Below are 15,756 nucleotides of genomic sequence, written 5' to 3'. Positions count from 1 at the left end.
GACAAAGTACAGACACCACAAGTGACAGATGCCTGTAGAAAATCCTCTGGAATGTGGCTAGGCACAAAGTCCAAACGCCTGTTTCAATGTATAGACATGGCATCTTATGAGAGGACAGTGCTACTAGGAACCTTCACAGTGAGAATCTGCATGCCTGTGTGCCCCTTGTAAACCTTTCTAAACTATCCAGCTAGAAAATCTTGTATCCTTGAAATTCTCATTAAAAGCCTCCAGGCCCTACTGTTCAGCACACATGCTCTCCCCATCCCTGAAAAGCAAGACCAAGCAGCTCTGAATGGCTTTCCTCAATCTCCCCATTCACAAAATAATTGACCATGACTGCAAAGAGAATTACTCCCAAACAGAGCTTACTTCAACTAACACCAGGAGAAAAACAGTGGTGTCTCTAACTCTTCCCCTGTTAATGACACTGTCAGGTCATTAATTAAACTGGTTTTTATCCAAACAATGTTTTAGTTTAAAAAATTCAGGACTTAAAATGCTATTCCCTTTAAAAAGTCATAGAAGGGATTTGGGGCACTGTGGACATATTTTTTTTGGCTTTACACACAGTTTCCATAATGAAAATAAACCATCCAGTTTTACTTTTAGTTAATTTCTTCCTGTTCCCACTTTCCAGTTCACACACTCTTGTCTACCTGGATCAAACACAGCTCCCTAAAATAGTTGCTTCCAATGAATTTGGAAAAAAACAGTTGCAAATGACTTAAAATTTTGTAACACATTGCATTTATATTCAGTAGCTTTTCAGTCCTAACACTAGTCTTTGAATAATACTATAAACTGTATTTTTCCAAAGTATTTGTTCCACAGAATAAAATACTCACTGGCCATTTGTATATTATCCTACTAATAGCTACCATAATGTTTAGTATTATCAATGTCTTACACAGCTGGTAGAGTTAGCCAAAACGCTTCTCTTTCCAAGGGCACTCTGGTAGCTCGTGTTAATTGTTAGATAGATCTTCCAGCAGGGACTGTAAAAATACAACAGATTAAAAGATTTTAGTCCACCATGGCTATGCTAGGCTCTGGAGCCTGAAGCCTTGGTGTATCTTTCTCTCCTCAAGCACCCTGCAACTTTCTCCTGGCCTGCCTGTCCATCTCTTCTGAACAGAAACCATGGAGAGACATGCAAGGGTCTCATCTTGCCAGAAGCTGGGAGCTCATCCAGACACAGGAGCTGGGAAGCAACGTAAAAACATTAATAAAGGCATGACTGGTGTTAAACATAAATGAGGCACCAGCTTCTTCTGCCCCACTAATACAAGCAATAGGTTATAGGAACTCAAAATCCCATCAGAGAGCTCATTAATTTTTTGTCAACTGGGAAACAAGTCTTTAATTATTTAAAACAGATGTTTGTAATTCTACCATGTGCACATATGAATTTTCTGTTGAGTGTTCTGAAGGTGATAGGTCTTTAACCACTACAGCTAAATTGATTAAAAATTGTCCAGGAATACTCTTGGGTATGTATTCATCAGCATTTTGCATCTTTGCAAAAGTGTTAACAATGCTAATGTTTTTTAATTTATGTATGACAAGGGGATGATGTTTTAAAAATAATTCTATGCACTGAAAAAAACCACAAACCTTTCAAATTTTTTTTTCCAGGTAAAGTATTGAGGGTGATCACTATTAAGCCTACAGAAGTTGCTATGAATTTTGGTATTAGCTCCAACTGGCTACAGAAATAGTAGCCAGGTCTCAGGCTCTCCAGATGGCTTCCAAATGAATTATCATTTCTGAGAAACACACTGGTCTTCTGTATAGCAGAAACAAACATTTCAAGTACATAAGCTAACACTTAACAGAGCTATGAAATGTAAATTCTACTAATGCAACAGTAGTAGAAAACAACTAGAACATTTTTTTTCTTTTTGTAAAAAAGATCCATTCCACATTAGACTGTAGGTATAAATACAGAAATTTATACAACCAGTAAAGATTTTATATTGATAATTACCAAATGATGCTTTATCAATCCTGCTGATGCTACTATTCATCTCTGAAGAGAAAGCAGAGATATTTTCAGTCCTGTCCAAAGCTTAAATCCTGTCCAAACTCCTCAGCTTCCTCAAGTTATCAAAAACTTGTTCCTTTAGACAGCAATACAGTCATATACAGTTCTTGCAAACATTAAATCCTCGCAGTTAGAATAAGAGGCATCAAACCTTGATGATATGAAAATCATATCACAAAACATACAATCCATGAAAACACAATAAAAAATACAGGACAGCCTGTGTTATAAATGTATACAGGATGCTGCAGTTGAGAGGTACTTAAGTTACTGGGGTGAAAAAATAAATTTAAAATTACTTCATTAATTTTATTTTCTGTGGCTCTCACTTACTCATACAAGGGACAAGATGATTTTCTGGTTGTAAGCTAAACAAATTGCTCCAGCTCAGTTATCCTCAAAGAGATACATTCCTTGTGATTTTACCTTTCACAAAGACTTTTTGCACTGCTAATTATTACTTACCAGAACTGTTGAACTCATAGGCAAGAACTTAATATTTAGGGGCACACAGAGAGCACCGCAGAAATAGCTGTAAACACTACTAATGCAATCATTACCAGGAAGCATCAAGAAAAATGGAATCACCATGGGGGGTTTTGTCTTGCAAGTACATTATTACAACTGTTTTTAAAGTAGGACTATGGAACATCCTCTCATATTTGCTTTAATATTATTTTTCCATTACATGTGAAAAAGGTCTCCTGCCAGTGTTCCTGAAATGAAACCACATGCATTGAAAAACACTGATAATTTTACCCTTGAAGTAATGTTCATTATCAAGGCTTTATGAAATTTTCATTAATAGCATGAGCAAGTTCAATTAGAAAGTAAAATTGGCAGGTTATCCATTTCTCTACAAAAAGCATGGGAAAATATAAAATGGGCATTTATGAAAAAAAAAATCAACACCTCTCCTTTGAATTACAGCGATGCAGAATTGCAGTATTAATTATTTTGGGCAGGGATAGAGAGACAAAGATGATTTCTATTTATTATTTACAGGACCAAGCATGTTAATTCCAGTCCCAAAACAAGAAATACTGGAATGAAATAGTCTGGGAGGGTTTTTGATCATATGCTTTACACTTTACTGTTCTTCCAGGTTCAAAGCATTTTCCTTTGAAAGAAAGAGACACTCAGGAGAAAAGAATAGTGTTTAAGGGGAGAGACATAAAAATGTATCAAAGAAAATTTTCCCTTGCCATCTTATAAAAAAATTGATTTTTGAGTCTTCTTTTCTTTGAATTATTGCAAAACATCCCCAGCACCTAAAACCATGAGTTGGCTTGATTTCATTCAGTTTCTAAAAAGAAGTCATGAGGCTTTATAAAGGCAAAACTTGCATGATCTAAATCAGAGGTTGCTACAGCAATCAAATACAGTGCACTGAGAAAATCCTATTTGAAAATGACAAAACAGCAACTTATATTTAGCAACCTGCTGCATTTTCAAAACATTCAGCTCCTGTGTTCCTCTCTCTGAGGTGTAGAGCTTTTTAACTATACAAATACCAGCCACTACCAAAAAAAATGCAGATTACTCTGCACTCCCATCAGGCTTTAGTGTATACTGACCATAGAAATCACATGTATTTGACTGAGGCAGAAAAAATTAATCCAGTAAACTTTGTATAGGGATTGTCTTGATAAATCTAGCATGCTGAATCAGGCTCCACAGGATCTTGTTTTCTAAAAAGCTAACTGCTTTTAGGGATGTGTTTACCTTGGTTTTGTTGAGATATTGGGATGTGTGCTTTGAAGCACTTTTTACAGCAGGATTAAATTAGGGAGAATACAGTTTAAGAGAAGTACATTTAAAAAAATGTACTTCGTTCTAGGAGCTGGGACTTTTACAGCAGTAAGGAAAAAGCCCCAATATTTAGAATAACCATGAGAGAGTAACGCTATGTCCAGATCTTCAAAAAAGCCACATCACTTAAACACAGTTACAACCCACGACCTCCAGAGAGAACCCCTGTAAAAATATTTTGAGCCTCCTTGTCAGATGCATTTGCACTTCATAGCCAACACTAGTCTAAGGCATAGAGTTGCATAAAATTTGCTCTCCTGGGTGTCTAATAAATACAGCATAAATGATACTTACAGTTTTGTTTTTTCCTATTCACATATTTTAAAAACTGGTCAGGACAATCAAAGTTAAATTCTTTGGTGGTCATTTAGAAAAATGAACATTGATCAGTTGTCCTATACTGAGGTAATTTGAGGAGTGCCATAAGAAAGCTGTGTTACAAACAAAAATTTCCCATTTTCCTTGCCCAAAAGCAGCTCCCATTTTTTAATATACTCAGCATAGACCTCTACAGTGACTTGAAGAGATCTGGTTCCATAGCCCATCTTAATGCATTACATACAGCAAGGCTGAGAGTTGTAAAGAGATTGTATCTTACAATCAGGAAAGCAAAGAAAGTTCTGCTATGTATTATGTCCTTGAATAGACCAGAAGATTCCCTATGTTGTCTACTGTAATGTCAATATGCTAAAATGCTGCCACATGTTAAAATACAGTGTAGCTTACGGAGAACCAAAGAGAAAAGGAAATAAAGCTTACAAAGACTTTGCAGATGTCACCTGAACGTCATTAAAGGGGTGAATGTCAAGTACATTAAAATAAAACCAAAACCAACAAACTTTCCATTCTTTGCCTAACTTTCCATTTTTTTCATAAGCTTTTCATACAACAGCCTGAAAGTCGTATCATTTGGCAAATGCATTTTGTTTTTTATGCAAAACCTAATAGAAAATAGCCTTTTACTTTTGTTTGTTTACCAGAATATTCATTATGTCCACAGAACTCCCAGAGTGGTGCCTGTTGAACCTACAGCAGCAAGAAGACAAAGAACTACAATAAGACAAAAATTAAGCCTGTTTTGATTATTTTGATTTTTTGTTTCTCCAATAAAACAATGAATATAATAGATTTTACTTTCCAAGGGATGAGTCCCATCTACTTGCCATGGAACAACTTCAGTCACATGCATGAGAAATGGAAGGCAAAACTAGGATGCAGTACTTGACACTGGCCCCTCTATACAAGAAAATAAGTTTTGGTAAAAACCAAATGAAACCTTACTCTGCTGCCCATGAGAAAAACATACATAGATATTAAGATACTCTCTAATGTTTAGGAAACATCAAGCTACTTGATTAAGTGAAAGTCAAGTGTTCCTTGTACTGCAATTTCTAGAAACACATTGCTAGAAACAGCAAGGAGAGAGCAGTTCTGTGCAAATTTTCTAGCAGGTCATCTCATCTCAAACATTTAGGTAGGATTTTTTTTGTAGATATCTAAAATTTATTTTCCATCTCAATTCATACTCTTGTGAAAAATTAAACAGGAAATTAAATAATGAATCTGTTTCATTTAAGCGTAAATAACCTTACAAACTCTGGTGTAGAGCAATATCTAAACAAAGATGGTTTTAATTTTTTTAACCTGTTTACACTCATGGATTACTGTCTTGCATGTGATTCATCTTAGCATGCATAGCCTAAAACCTTATAGTCTGGGTTTTTTCATTTTTATGGTCTACTGATGGTGGAGTGCTGTCAAGAAACAAATTGATACCTTTTAAAAGAAATGCACACAGATGTATTTTTAAATTAATAGTTAATTAGCAACAAGTAAAAGTTTACCCCACAAAAATCAAATCAGCTGCTACATTTAAAATATTTTCTTATGTATGATAAATAAAATTAAATTTTTCTTTAAGAAAATTTCATTAATATTTAAACCTGCTTTTGAACAAATAGAATAAATAAAACCATTAGTGCCTACAAGTTCAAATATGCTACAGCTGTTTAAGATAACTGAATAACTACATTAAAATGCACCATTGAGAAGATTCTTTATCATTTTCCATGCAGGAAGCCAACTGATGTTTTTGTGAGGTACCGGTCTTTCAAAAATTCTCATAAGTTAGTTACCTGATAAACCTTCTGTACATGATATATTTAAAAATCTAACTGTACAGTGTTTCAATCATATATAATCTGCTGAATATGGCACAAATGCTAAGTTTCCACACCCACACACCCTTTGCCATAGAACACACTTTAGGCATAACACAACACTGAAGAATAGAAAAGTGCCTGAAACTGGAGAAAAAAAAAAAGACACTCAAGTAGCAATAAATTAAATCTCATTCAAACCGATAAAAAAGTTGTTCAAGTGTTTAAAGTATCAGATGTGTCATGCAACAGAACAACAGACAATTCAGGCAGGCACACCATGCATTATAGTTTGCATTCATGGTATCACGAGGTATCTCTCCCCTCTTCTGCATGGCCAGCGAGTGCTGGATACCTGCGGCACTGCCAGGCTACCGTGTTGAGCCTTCCAGACTTCCTAGTCTCCTGCACACGAGGTTTTACAGAGCTGCGCCTCGGAAGGAAAACCAGATGACCTCATGCTGTACAGTGGCATCTTGCTGCAGCATAAAGAGAGGCATACTGAGCTGCATGTAAGCAAAGCAATCATTCCTTGATTATATTTTCCAGTCAGTGCAGTTCACCATCAACCAATCAATTTACAAAACTGGGCTTATCCAAACTGGCCAATTTGCACACCAAGAAAACATCTTTGCAGAACATATCACCTTTTCCTTTTTGTTTTGGCACAAATCCTTTTGTACTCTTGCTGCAAGTTCTTCACCACACAAGAATTCAGAGATGCTAGCCTGTACAAACACCAGTGCTTATTCTTCCATAAACTACAAGGACAGCCAAGTGCCTGCAACAGCTTTGCTTCTCCAGCAACTTTCTCTTCTCTCTTTAAGAAAAGCACCAGCATAATTACACTTCAGACAAAGGGGTGTTCTTGCTGAGCTCTTTAATTCCCTGGAGAATTCGCTTCATATGACCCACTTTCGTTATCCCCAGGTCCTACAGAAAATTTAAAAATAGAAAAAGAAAAAAAAGAGAAGAAAAAAAAGAAGGAAGTTTACTTTAAAAATGGGAAAAATAAACCCCATTGATTATGACCTATCCATGCAACAGATGTCTAGAAATGTGCTCACTGCAATCAACAGTAACCAGGAAGTGTTAGCAAGAGTTGCTTTACAAAAAGACTGCTTAGAGCATAGAATAAATCCCTCTCTGTCTGGCAGACAAAACATTACTTACCTGCAACAGCAACAACCCAGGGCACTTCAATATATATCAAAACCATCTTTGGCTTGACTTATAAATACAAACACCTTTCACAATTTCTGGCAAAATAAAGAAAACAATCTCCCCCTCCTCTCTAACACAGCAACCAAATGCTTGGTAGAATGTGATGGATTGATGGATTGGAACTTCTGTCCAGTAATGTCACTTGATCTGAGGCCCTATGATGTCTGCTTTCATCAGCAAACACACATATCCCCAGTTTCTCAAGGGAAAGTGGGTGTAATGGCTACAGGCATGTAGGACAACTTCCCTTTAGAGAGCAATAGAAAGAGTAAGCCTTTGTTTTTCATTCAAAAAAGGTTACATCTCCTAGCATGGAGATGATTAGAGAGCTGGAAGAAAAATTCTCAGAAACATGACAGTCATAACCCAAAGGAAATGTAAAAAGTACAAGACTAAATCTCCTTGTAGCCACTAAATCATTCACATCAGCTGAAATGTTTCTATTATTGGTTTCCAGACCCGTCTCTGTACACAACAACAGACAAGAATTTTTTGTAGCAAACTTCTTCCAGTATTAGTAATAGCTTTAGCAGCATCCTTTTTCAATTTTGGCTGGTCCAATGATCAGAGAAACAGAATGGGATGTCCAGCTGTGCTAATGATCTCCCACCACACTAATGAATTTTCAGCTCAGTCTGGTGGAAATCTGTTTCCCTTATCTGTAAAACTCAGCTACGAAAAAGTCTTTAAAAACCATGTTTTAGTGGTGTTGAGCAATCAGCAGAGTAAAACACTATTTATTTGTAGAATAAACTTTACATAAATAGATTGTGGTTAAATAACTAAAAAAAAAAATTATAAAAGTTTCACTAATTTTCTGAAATAGAAATAATTTAATTTTAATAAGAAGATTTTTCCATTACAGAGACATTAAAAAGAGGGGAGTGTAATTAGGCAGCTTGAAAAAAAATTCTCATAAGGAGTGGAAAATGAAACCATATATATTATTCTGTATGTACTCTACACAAAGACTGTATCTACATTTCTACAGCCACAGAGACCTCAGAAAAATCTGTCTTCTATATTACTTTAAAATATTAGTATGCATTTAATTTTGGAAGAAAGGGGTGGTAAAATGGGCATGAATCAATTATTTTATTATAAAGGTAGCATAGCCAAGATTAAACAGATGGTTTAATTTTCAGAGAGTCAAGACTGAATTTTGGTTATGTTAGAGAGAAAAAATACTTGGCTGTTTCTTCAGTTGAAAACTATCAGCACTATAAATAGATAGTCATCCTTTACAGGACTTTGGCACAAAGGTGTCAGCATTAAGGAGTTTAATTTGTTCATAAAAGTTCCCAAAGCAAGCACTGTTTATAAACTACTGGAAAAAACCTTATGATTTTCCAGATCACATAAATGTATATTTTACTTTCACTAATAGTAATTTTGCTTATAAACAAATGTAGTACTAATTTTAAATTTAAGATAGTTAATGTAGGTAGTAGTCAAATTCATCCTATAATGACAGTAATATTTATAATTTTACATTTCTGTAATAATGTCCTTTTTATGTTAAACTTAATTCTCAAATGAATCAAAAAAGCCACACATAACTACTGAAACTAATGAAAAAGCCTAGTTGCTATGTGGAAGAAATTCTACATAAGGGAAAACCCATAAGGATACTTTCCAAACCACAACAAACCACACAATTTAAAGGTTAAGAACTTACAAATTCTTCAGAACTTCTGTTGGATAAGCAATACAGTGAGGTGCTGCCAGAGTTCAAAATCAGAAGAAAGAAACATATTATGAAATTCCAAAAAAACTCAGCCACTTTTCCCACCAGCCTTTGTAAAGCATTTCACAACACCTTTGATTCAGAAGCAAGAGATTTTGGGTTTATTTCTTTTCCAGCTGAAGTTGCTGTAATGCTTATCACAACAGCAAGTCTCAAGTGCCTCATCAAAAATTCTGGGGACCCCTTTCTGCTACACTTCCAAGGGGAAAAAACCCCAAGCAAAAACCTGAATTTTTATGCTTTTATAATGGTTTTCATTTTGGTGGAAAATAGAATTTATACAGTCATGACACTAGATGCTATTTGGTATTCTCAGTTTACTGCTCATGCAGGAAAGCTTGCTGAAATTTTCTCATCTCGGACTAAAAGAATCTGCTACAGCAGCATATCATGCATCATCCAAAGAACAAGAGCCTCAAATATCTCTGCAATTGGTGCATGAGACAAAATCTGTTCATATCTAATTGATAGCTAGTTAACAAAAATTCAATTTGACTAAACCACAATTTTGAAGAAGAAACTGCATCCAGAATCTGAAGAAAAAAAATAGACTTTCTTTTTTCCCAGATATGGCCTCTCCCCATCACCTCTCCTCCTGCTCTCCCTAACCACTGTGCCATTTCTTGGACAGTTTTTGGCCAAATGTACCACCACTAGCAAACAATTTATGTAAGAACTCCTTAATAATATCTTCTAAATGTGAAATCTACCCTACTTGCATCCCCAGTGTAAAAGCATGTCTGAAATCTAACAAATCTTACAAAACTTTTTCCATAAAAAAACATTTTCAAAACAGGCTACTGCAAAACACAGGGACGAAGTGTCACAGTCCTTATCACAGATTTTAGTTTGACCAGCACTGCTTATCAAGGTGATCTGTGGCATGGAAAGCCTTTCTCCAAGGAAACCAACATTGCTTTGGAACTTTAAGGAGACATCATCCCCTCGTCCTACTAAATGTGTTGCAGTTCTGATTATGACTAAGCTGCCTGAATAGGAACATGGTTAAAAAATAAATAAGTTTTAAAAACGTTAAAATAAAGGTTAAATAAGGTTTAAAAAAAAAAGTCACAACTACGTCTTCTTTCTACAGTTTCTGGAGAATAATACAAAATTTTCTGCCCAGCTATTCATCAAGCAAAAGAAAATCATATGAGTGTAAATTTCGAAGATCCCCCTAAATGAAATGAGGCATAAGAGGTTGGAGAAAGATCATTACTGCAAGGACTGTGTAGAAAGAGGTATTCTGGTTTTTCGTTTGCCAGTTGCCACACAGAGCCCCCTGAGAATGGGATCCACAAGCTATGCAGAAATACAATTAGAGGTGCCCAATTCTTCTGTCAGCATATCAATCTGTTCCAGTGATGCACACAAAGGAAGAGTGTTTCATCAAATCCTTCTCCATACTGCTTTTTATCTCTACTTTTGACCACAAAAACAAAGGTGGGCTCAGAGGATTAAATTAAAACAGGCAGCAATTCTTCCTGCTGCAGACATGAAAGGTAATATAGAGGTAAATGTATTGCACATGAGTTAGGAGCTCATGAATCAATGGTGATCTCGTTTAGCTTGTCAGGAAGCACAGGCCTTGCAGCGGAGGAGAGGCTGCAGACAGATTATAGCTTGCAAGAGCACTGAAGGCTCATTGCACACCTCAGTAGCCAAAGGGAGGGAATATTCACAGGGCAGCTTGTGACGTGTTCCTCATTTCCCAAGTAGCACATTACACATCTTGACACCAATTCAGGTCACTGGAGAAAACTGCAGGCTGCCTGAGCCATCCTTAATTGGCTCCCTGCAGAGACCCTGACCTGTAATCAGCAGGATGAGCACTAAACTCTGCTATTTAAGTTCAGTGCTGTTACACAGAGTGCAAGCCATGCCTGGCCAAAAACCTGGCCTAGTTAATGAAGAGCGCTGATTTGGAAGCTCTCGGCATCTGCTAACGAGCACATGGGGCGATTCTGGAGCGAGATTTTGGTTTGCTCAGGGCATGCCCTTGGAAACTTGTGTAGAGCAGCTCCTCATCCTACATGTCTCCAGGCAGCACTGCACAGAGACAGTAGGCTCTCTGCAGGCCCTCTAAGACAAGCCTTTAGATATTTCATGGCACAGACCTTTGTGATGGGATTTTATATACACCGAAGCAACATGAGCCTTAGCAACAGGGATAACGGGTTGGTAATTACTGTGCTGCAGATATTTACTTGGTTTAAGTGCCAGTCCACTGGGCACACAGTCAAATTGGTACTCATGAGAAATAAGGCATGGCCAGAAGCCATGTTCAAGTTTAACACTGATCTTACCCACCATAATTTATTCCAACAAGTTGGACTTCTTAAATTTTCTTAAAATTTTAGCAAACATATGCATTGTGTGATGCTGAGTTTCTCAGCTGAATTTTAAGTTTGTTCAGCACTCATTCAGAACAGGGAGTTGCAACACCCATCACTGGAACACTGCTGGATTGCTTGGACAGTCTTCTATTTCTAAAGTTTTGCAGGGAGGGACTGTCCTAAAACTGTCCCTCCCTGTCAGAAACTATCCTGAAAGAAAGGAATTTAACTTCCATGGAAAGAAGTTTAGGCAATCTAATACCAAAGAGTAAAATAATACACAACAGCCAAACAGATTATCTCAAACACAGCTATTTTCAGCAGCTGCTTTCTATTGCAACAGTCACACAACACAAGCACTACCTTATAACATCAGGTTTGCACACAATATAAAAAACTTTACATAAAATAACACATTTGTATGAAAATATTGTCTCTACCTGGAGACTACTGCACTGTGGCTAGAACAATGACTTGCACTCTAAATGTAAATGTTTGCAATTTATACAATATCCTATTTCCTCTCTTATGTGCTAAAAGCAGTTGCAAAACCCATTACCAAGAACTCATTACTACCGAGTTCCTGGAAAAGTCATTTAATGAATCCCCAAAGATATAACCACTATTACATATAATGGATGCACTTAAGTCATTCCTGAAAAGGACCAGCAAGCTCAAATAACAGCCTCAAACTGCTGGATAACATTTCTCCCTGCAAAATTCATCTATCTGACCTCAGAAGAAAAGGTTTTACAATTTTGGAGTCGAAATAAAATACTCTTTTTAAAAAATCTATACAGCCAAAATCAGAGGTTGGTCGCCGATGAGAAAACCTATTCTGACACACAAACACCATCACCATGTAAGCCAAATGTTGCAATTTATTAAGCTGCTTATCTGTCTCACACCCACTATGTCCAATATATATACACAATAAATCATGTGGAGTGGATCAGCCCCTGCAGGAGATAGGTTCAAAATAATCATAACCACCATCAACTGATCCGTACTGATCATGTTTAATGGAAACAGTGAACTCTTGAAGAAAACATTATATCACACAGATGCCAGTAAGATATCAAATGTGCTTCTCCTATGCCTTCTGACACAAACTGCATCTACTGCATCATATCATTCTGCATAAAGTGAGGGGAAAAAAAAAGAAATTTTGGCTAACACAGATATTTTCAGTTGTGAGTTCAAGTCAGCACTTCAGAAAGTCAGGCCCAAGGACAGCGCATATTAGTTTATTGCATATTTGCACAGTGTAAGCCAAGCTACAAGCAATGACAAGTGCAGGGAAAGAAGAAAAGTTGGTTGTTGTTTTGTCAAAGAAAATGGTCAATAGCAGAAAAGTAGCACAAAGGAAATACCTTAAGGTCTCGCCTTTCCAGATGTAAAAGCTCAGAGCCTCGGATGTCATGGCTGATGAAGATTTCTTTGTACTCTCCCAAACTGAGCAGATCCAGCCAAGCAGCAACTTCATCTGTGCCCCATTTTTGAACTACCAAAGTTAAGAGCAAAACCCCCTTAATTTCTACATGCTCAAATGCATCACAAGCAAAGGTTAGGCCAAAGAGAGTGGAAAACAGAGTAGAATTGCCGTGCTAGCAAAGGGAAAGGTTAGAGGTGTCTCTTCCACAAAAACTGACAATTTCCTTTTTACATGCAGGTTACAGGTTAGCAGTTAACACAAGAAAGTATCTAAACAAAGTTGGGGTACTTTGCTTTGCAGCCATGCTTTCAGCTTTACTCCAGTTTCTTCAGTAAAGCCTTTAAAACCTCATGTCCCAACAAATTCACATTAAACCAGCTTAGGATCAGTGATGCAAAGTGTAATGTTGTTCTGCTTTATGCCATTAATTTATTAGTAGTCATCCAGGGAGAGGAGAAGCCTTCAAAAACTAATTAACGTGTAAAATTAAAATAGCAACCATACCTCAAATATAGCAATGGCAGCAAGCAAGTCCAGTTTTAATTAACAGATTCTAGTATTCTTAATTGAGACAAAAAGTACTCTTTAAGCTACTGTGTTACACAGGCCATTAAGAAGCTCTCTGTAAAATATTGTTCTCTAAAGTTAGTTGCCCACATTAGTCCCATTAAGACCACATCTATTAAAAATAGTTATGCTACTTATTGCAATAATTTTGCAACTTCATTCAATGCTGATCGCTTCACTTTATAATGAAGAGAAATCTGATGTCTAATCTGAAACTTAAATCTGATCAACAACTGCAAGATTTTGTAGATTGTGATCAACTGTTCATTGAAAGAATAAAGACATCGAAACAGTTTTAGGACCATCTAATCACTGATTACGTCCTGGACATAATCTTAAGGAAGTGAGCTCACGAATAAAAATGGGAAGAGAGGAGGGTGGAGTTTGTTCAACTTCTAATTAAAAAATCAGTAATGACTATAATGATTTTTTGTTTGAGCTGTCTCACTTACTGAACCTATAACCCACCCAAAAATTAAGAAGAACTGGTTAATTAAACCAGTGTGATAAAAGTTATTTCACACCTAAAACTAACCTGAAAAACCTGAATTCGAGCATCACAGTGAAACAATGTATTTACCCAGGCTTGTGTGGCTATGAGAAAATCAGATGTAACCACCAGCAAAGACACAGATCCTGTTGCATGATAAAACTTTTAAAGTATTTTCACAGTAATTCTATGGTTCACTTGGGAGTATTGGGGTCCTATTGAATGCTTTCCAAATGCACTGAAAGAAATATTTATCCTAAGGAAGATGCCAGTTAGCTCAGGTGCTTTGCACTTTGACTTTAGTCTTAGGTAAGTCATGTCACCTCTTACCAAAAAAATCCCACAAAATCACATTTACTGCAAATGCTACTACTTTTCTTGCAATTTCAAAACACATACCAGGCTGAGGGCTGGTCTTATGCTTCTGAATTTTTTCTTTTTTAAACTTTGGCACTATACGAAACACTGTACTTCTATTGTTTCTTTTAGCATAATCCAGAGGGGGATCCTGCATGAGAAAAGAGGCATAGTTACCTTTAATTAAGAGAAAACAACTGTTAAATTATATGCTAGTGATGGTAATTTATAGCTAATCTCAAAAAGTAAGACCCAAATTTACTTCTGTAAAGAATAATGTTTTAACTCTATACATGTTTGTATAAATAAATGCACATTAAAAATATATGTTTCCATATAAATATATATGTTATATATATTTATCAATTAAAACCTTTACATTCACAGATGGGAATAAAACAACCAAGAAAAAAGCACTAAGCTTAGAAGGTTGTTCATAGCAGACAGAAATGATCCAGCAACACTACTGAAAGTGCCTCAAGAGATCATGAAAAATTGTAATTTACTTTTCCCCATTAAAAGAAAATTAAGTTCAGTTAAAATCAGAATGTGTTACTCAAACTTACCTCATCATCATTTGGTTGAAAAACATAATAAAGCCAAGGAATCTCAGCAAGTTTTCTCAACTCCATTTCCACACTGTGCAAAGCATCAGACAACAGTTCTTCATGAGGAGCTTCTAACTGCTGTTTATAAACAGGCCAGAAAAATAGGACTTTTAGTTCCATGAGGTTTAACATTTAAGTCTAGATATCTTGTTACCACACACAGACAGATGACTACTTCATGGTAACTGTCAACAAATGGTGAAGACAAATAATCTTCCAAAGTTAGACTTTCCTTGAGAGATGTGTGAGACCATCCTCATACTACATTTAGTGAGGTCCCAAATCACAAAGGCATGACTGAGACAGCTGAGACTTTTGGTGCAGAGCAGTTGGGCATAGTTGTCAATCCTTGTCATCCTTCACTGCACTCCTGAGTCTTTACAGAGCAAGAGTTATCTGATAACACCATTACAAGGACGCACTAGAAATGGACACTACCAACAGAAGGAAAACCTGATGAGAAGAGTAAGCAGTTGAAAAATCTTTGTATGAAATGTGGTGTACAAAAATTGAGTAGATGGTAATAAGCCTCTGTTATTTTTTGCAAATGTTGCAAATGTTTCACATGGTTGATCACTCTCTCATGTTCAAGTAGGAAGAAACGGATCTTGCTGAAGATTTCCATTCCCAAAGGCCTTCCAGTGGTGATTTGATACCTGCAGTACCCATTCTAAATAGGTGACAGGGAGCTATAGGCACTGCTTCTTGCTAAGGGTGGAAAGAACTCCCTGGCAGGAGACAAAAAGACAAAAACATCAGTAAAGGCCAAAGGGAAAAAGAAAGTAGTGGCTGTGTAAAAACATTGGGACTTGACAATGCATGTGAATTTGTCTCTATTCAGACTTTGAAGACCCCACAGAGATGCCAGTTTCCTTTAAAACTTCAGTCTGAAAACTGTTCTGAAGCTGTTGTGTGAATGAACCCACGTGGAAGAGGTAAGGAAGGCAGCTGATCCCTTGAAAAGCTGTTTTGAG

General features: G+C 36.5%; 1 protein-coding gene across 3 annotated transcripts in view; it reads right to left on the bottom strand.

Annotated features, from left to right (window-relative positions):
* Positions 1-6,829: 6,829 nt before the first annotated feature.
* The window catches only part of DGKH (diacylglycerol kinase eta), a 66,988-nt gene continuing 58,061 nt past the window's right edge, over positions 6,830-15,756 (bottom strand). For 2 of the 3 annotated variants that reach the window (XM_005420744.2, XM_014306920.2), the window contains 3 exons: positions 14,741-14,860; positions 14,217-14,325; positions 6,839-6,951 (listed from right to left, as the gene is read on the bottom strand). In XM_005420744.2, the coding sequence (XP_005420801.1) occupies positions 6,899-6,951; positions 14,217-14,325; positions 14,741-14,860 (282 nt within the window). In that variant the 3' untranslated portion in view covers positions 6,839-6,898. Of the gene's footprint in view, positions 6,952-12,698; positions 12,830-14,216; positions 14,326-14,740; positions 14,861-15,756 lie in introns of all 3 variants that reach the window. The other variant, XM_005420743.2, reaches the window with a different exon arrangement.

The sequence above is a fragment of the Geospiza fortis genome, unplaced genomic scaffold, assembly GCF_000277835.1.
Source record: "Geospiza fortis unplaced genomic scaffold, GeoFor_1.0 scaffold194, whole genome shotgun sequence".
In the NCBI taxonomy this organism is placed as follows: Eukaryota; Metazoa; Chordata; class Aves; order Passeriformes; family Thraupidae; genus Geospiza; species Geospiza fortis.
This window is presented reverse-complemented; position numbering and strand designations above follow the sequence as displayed.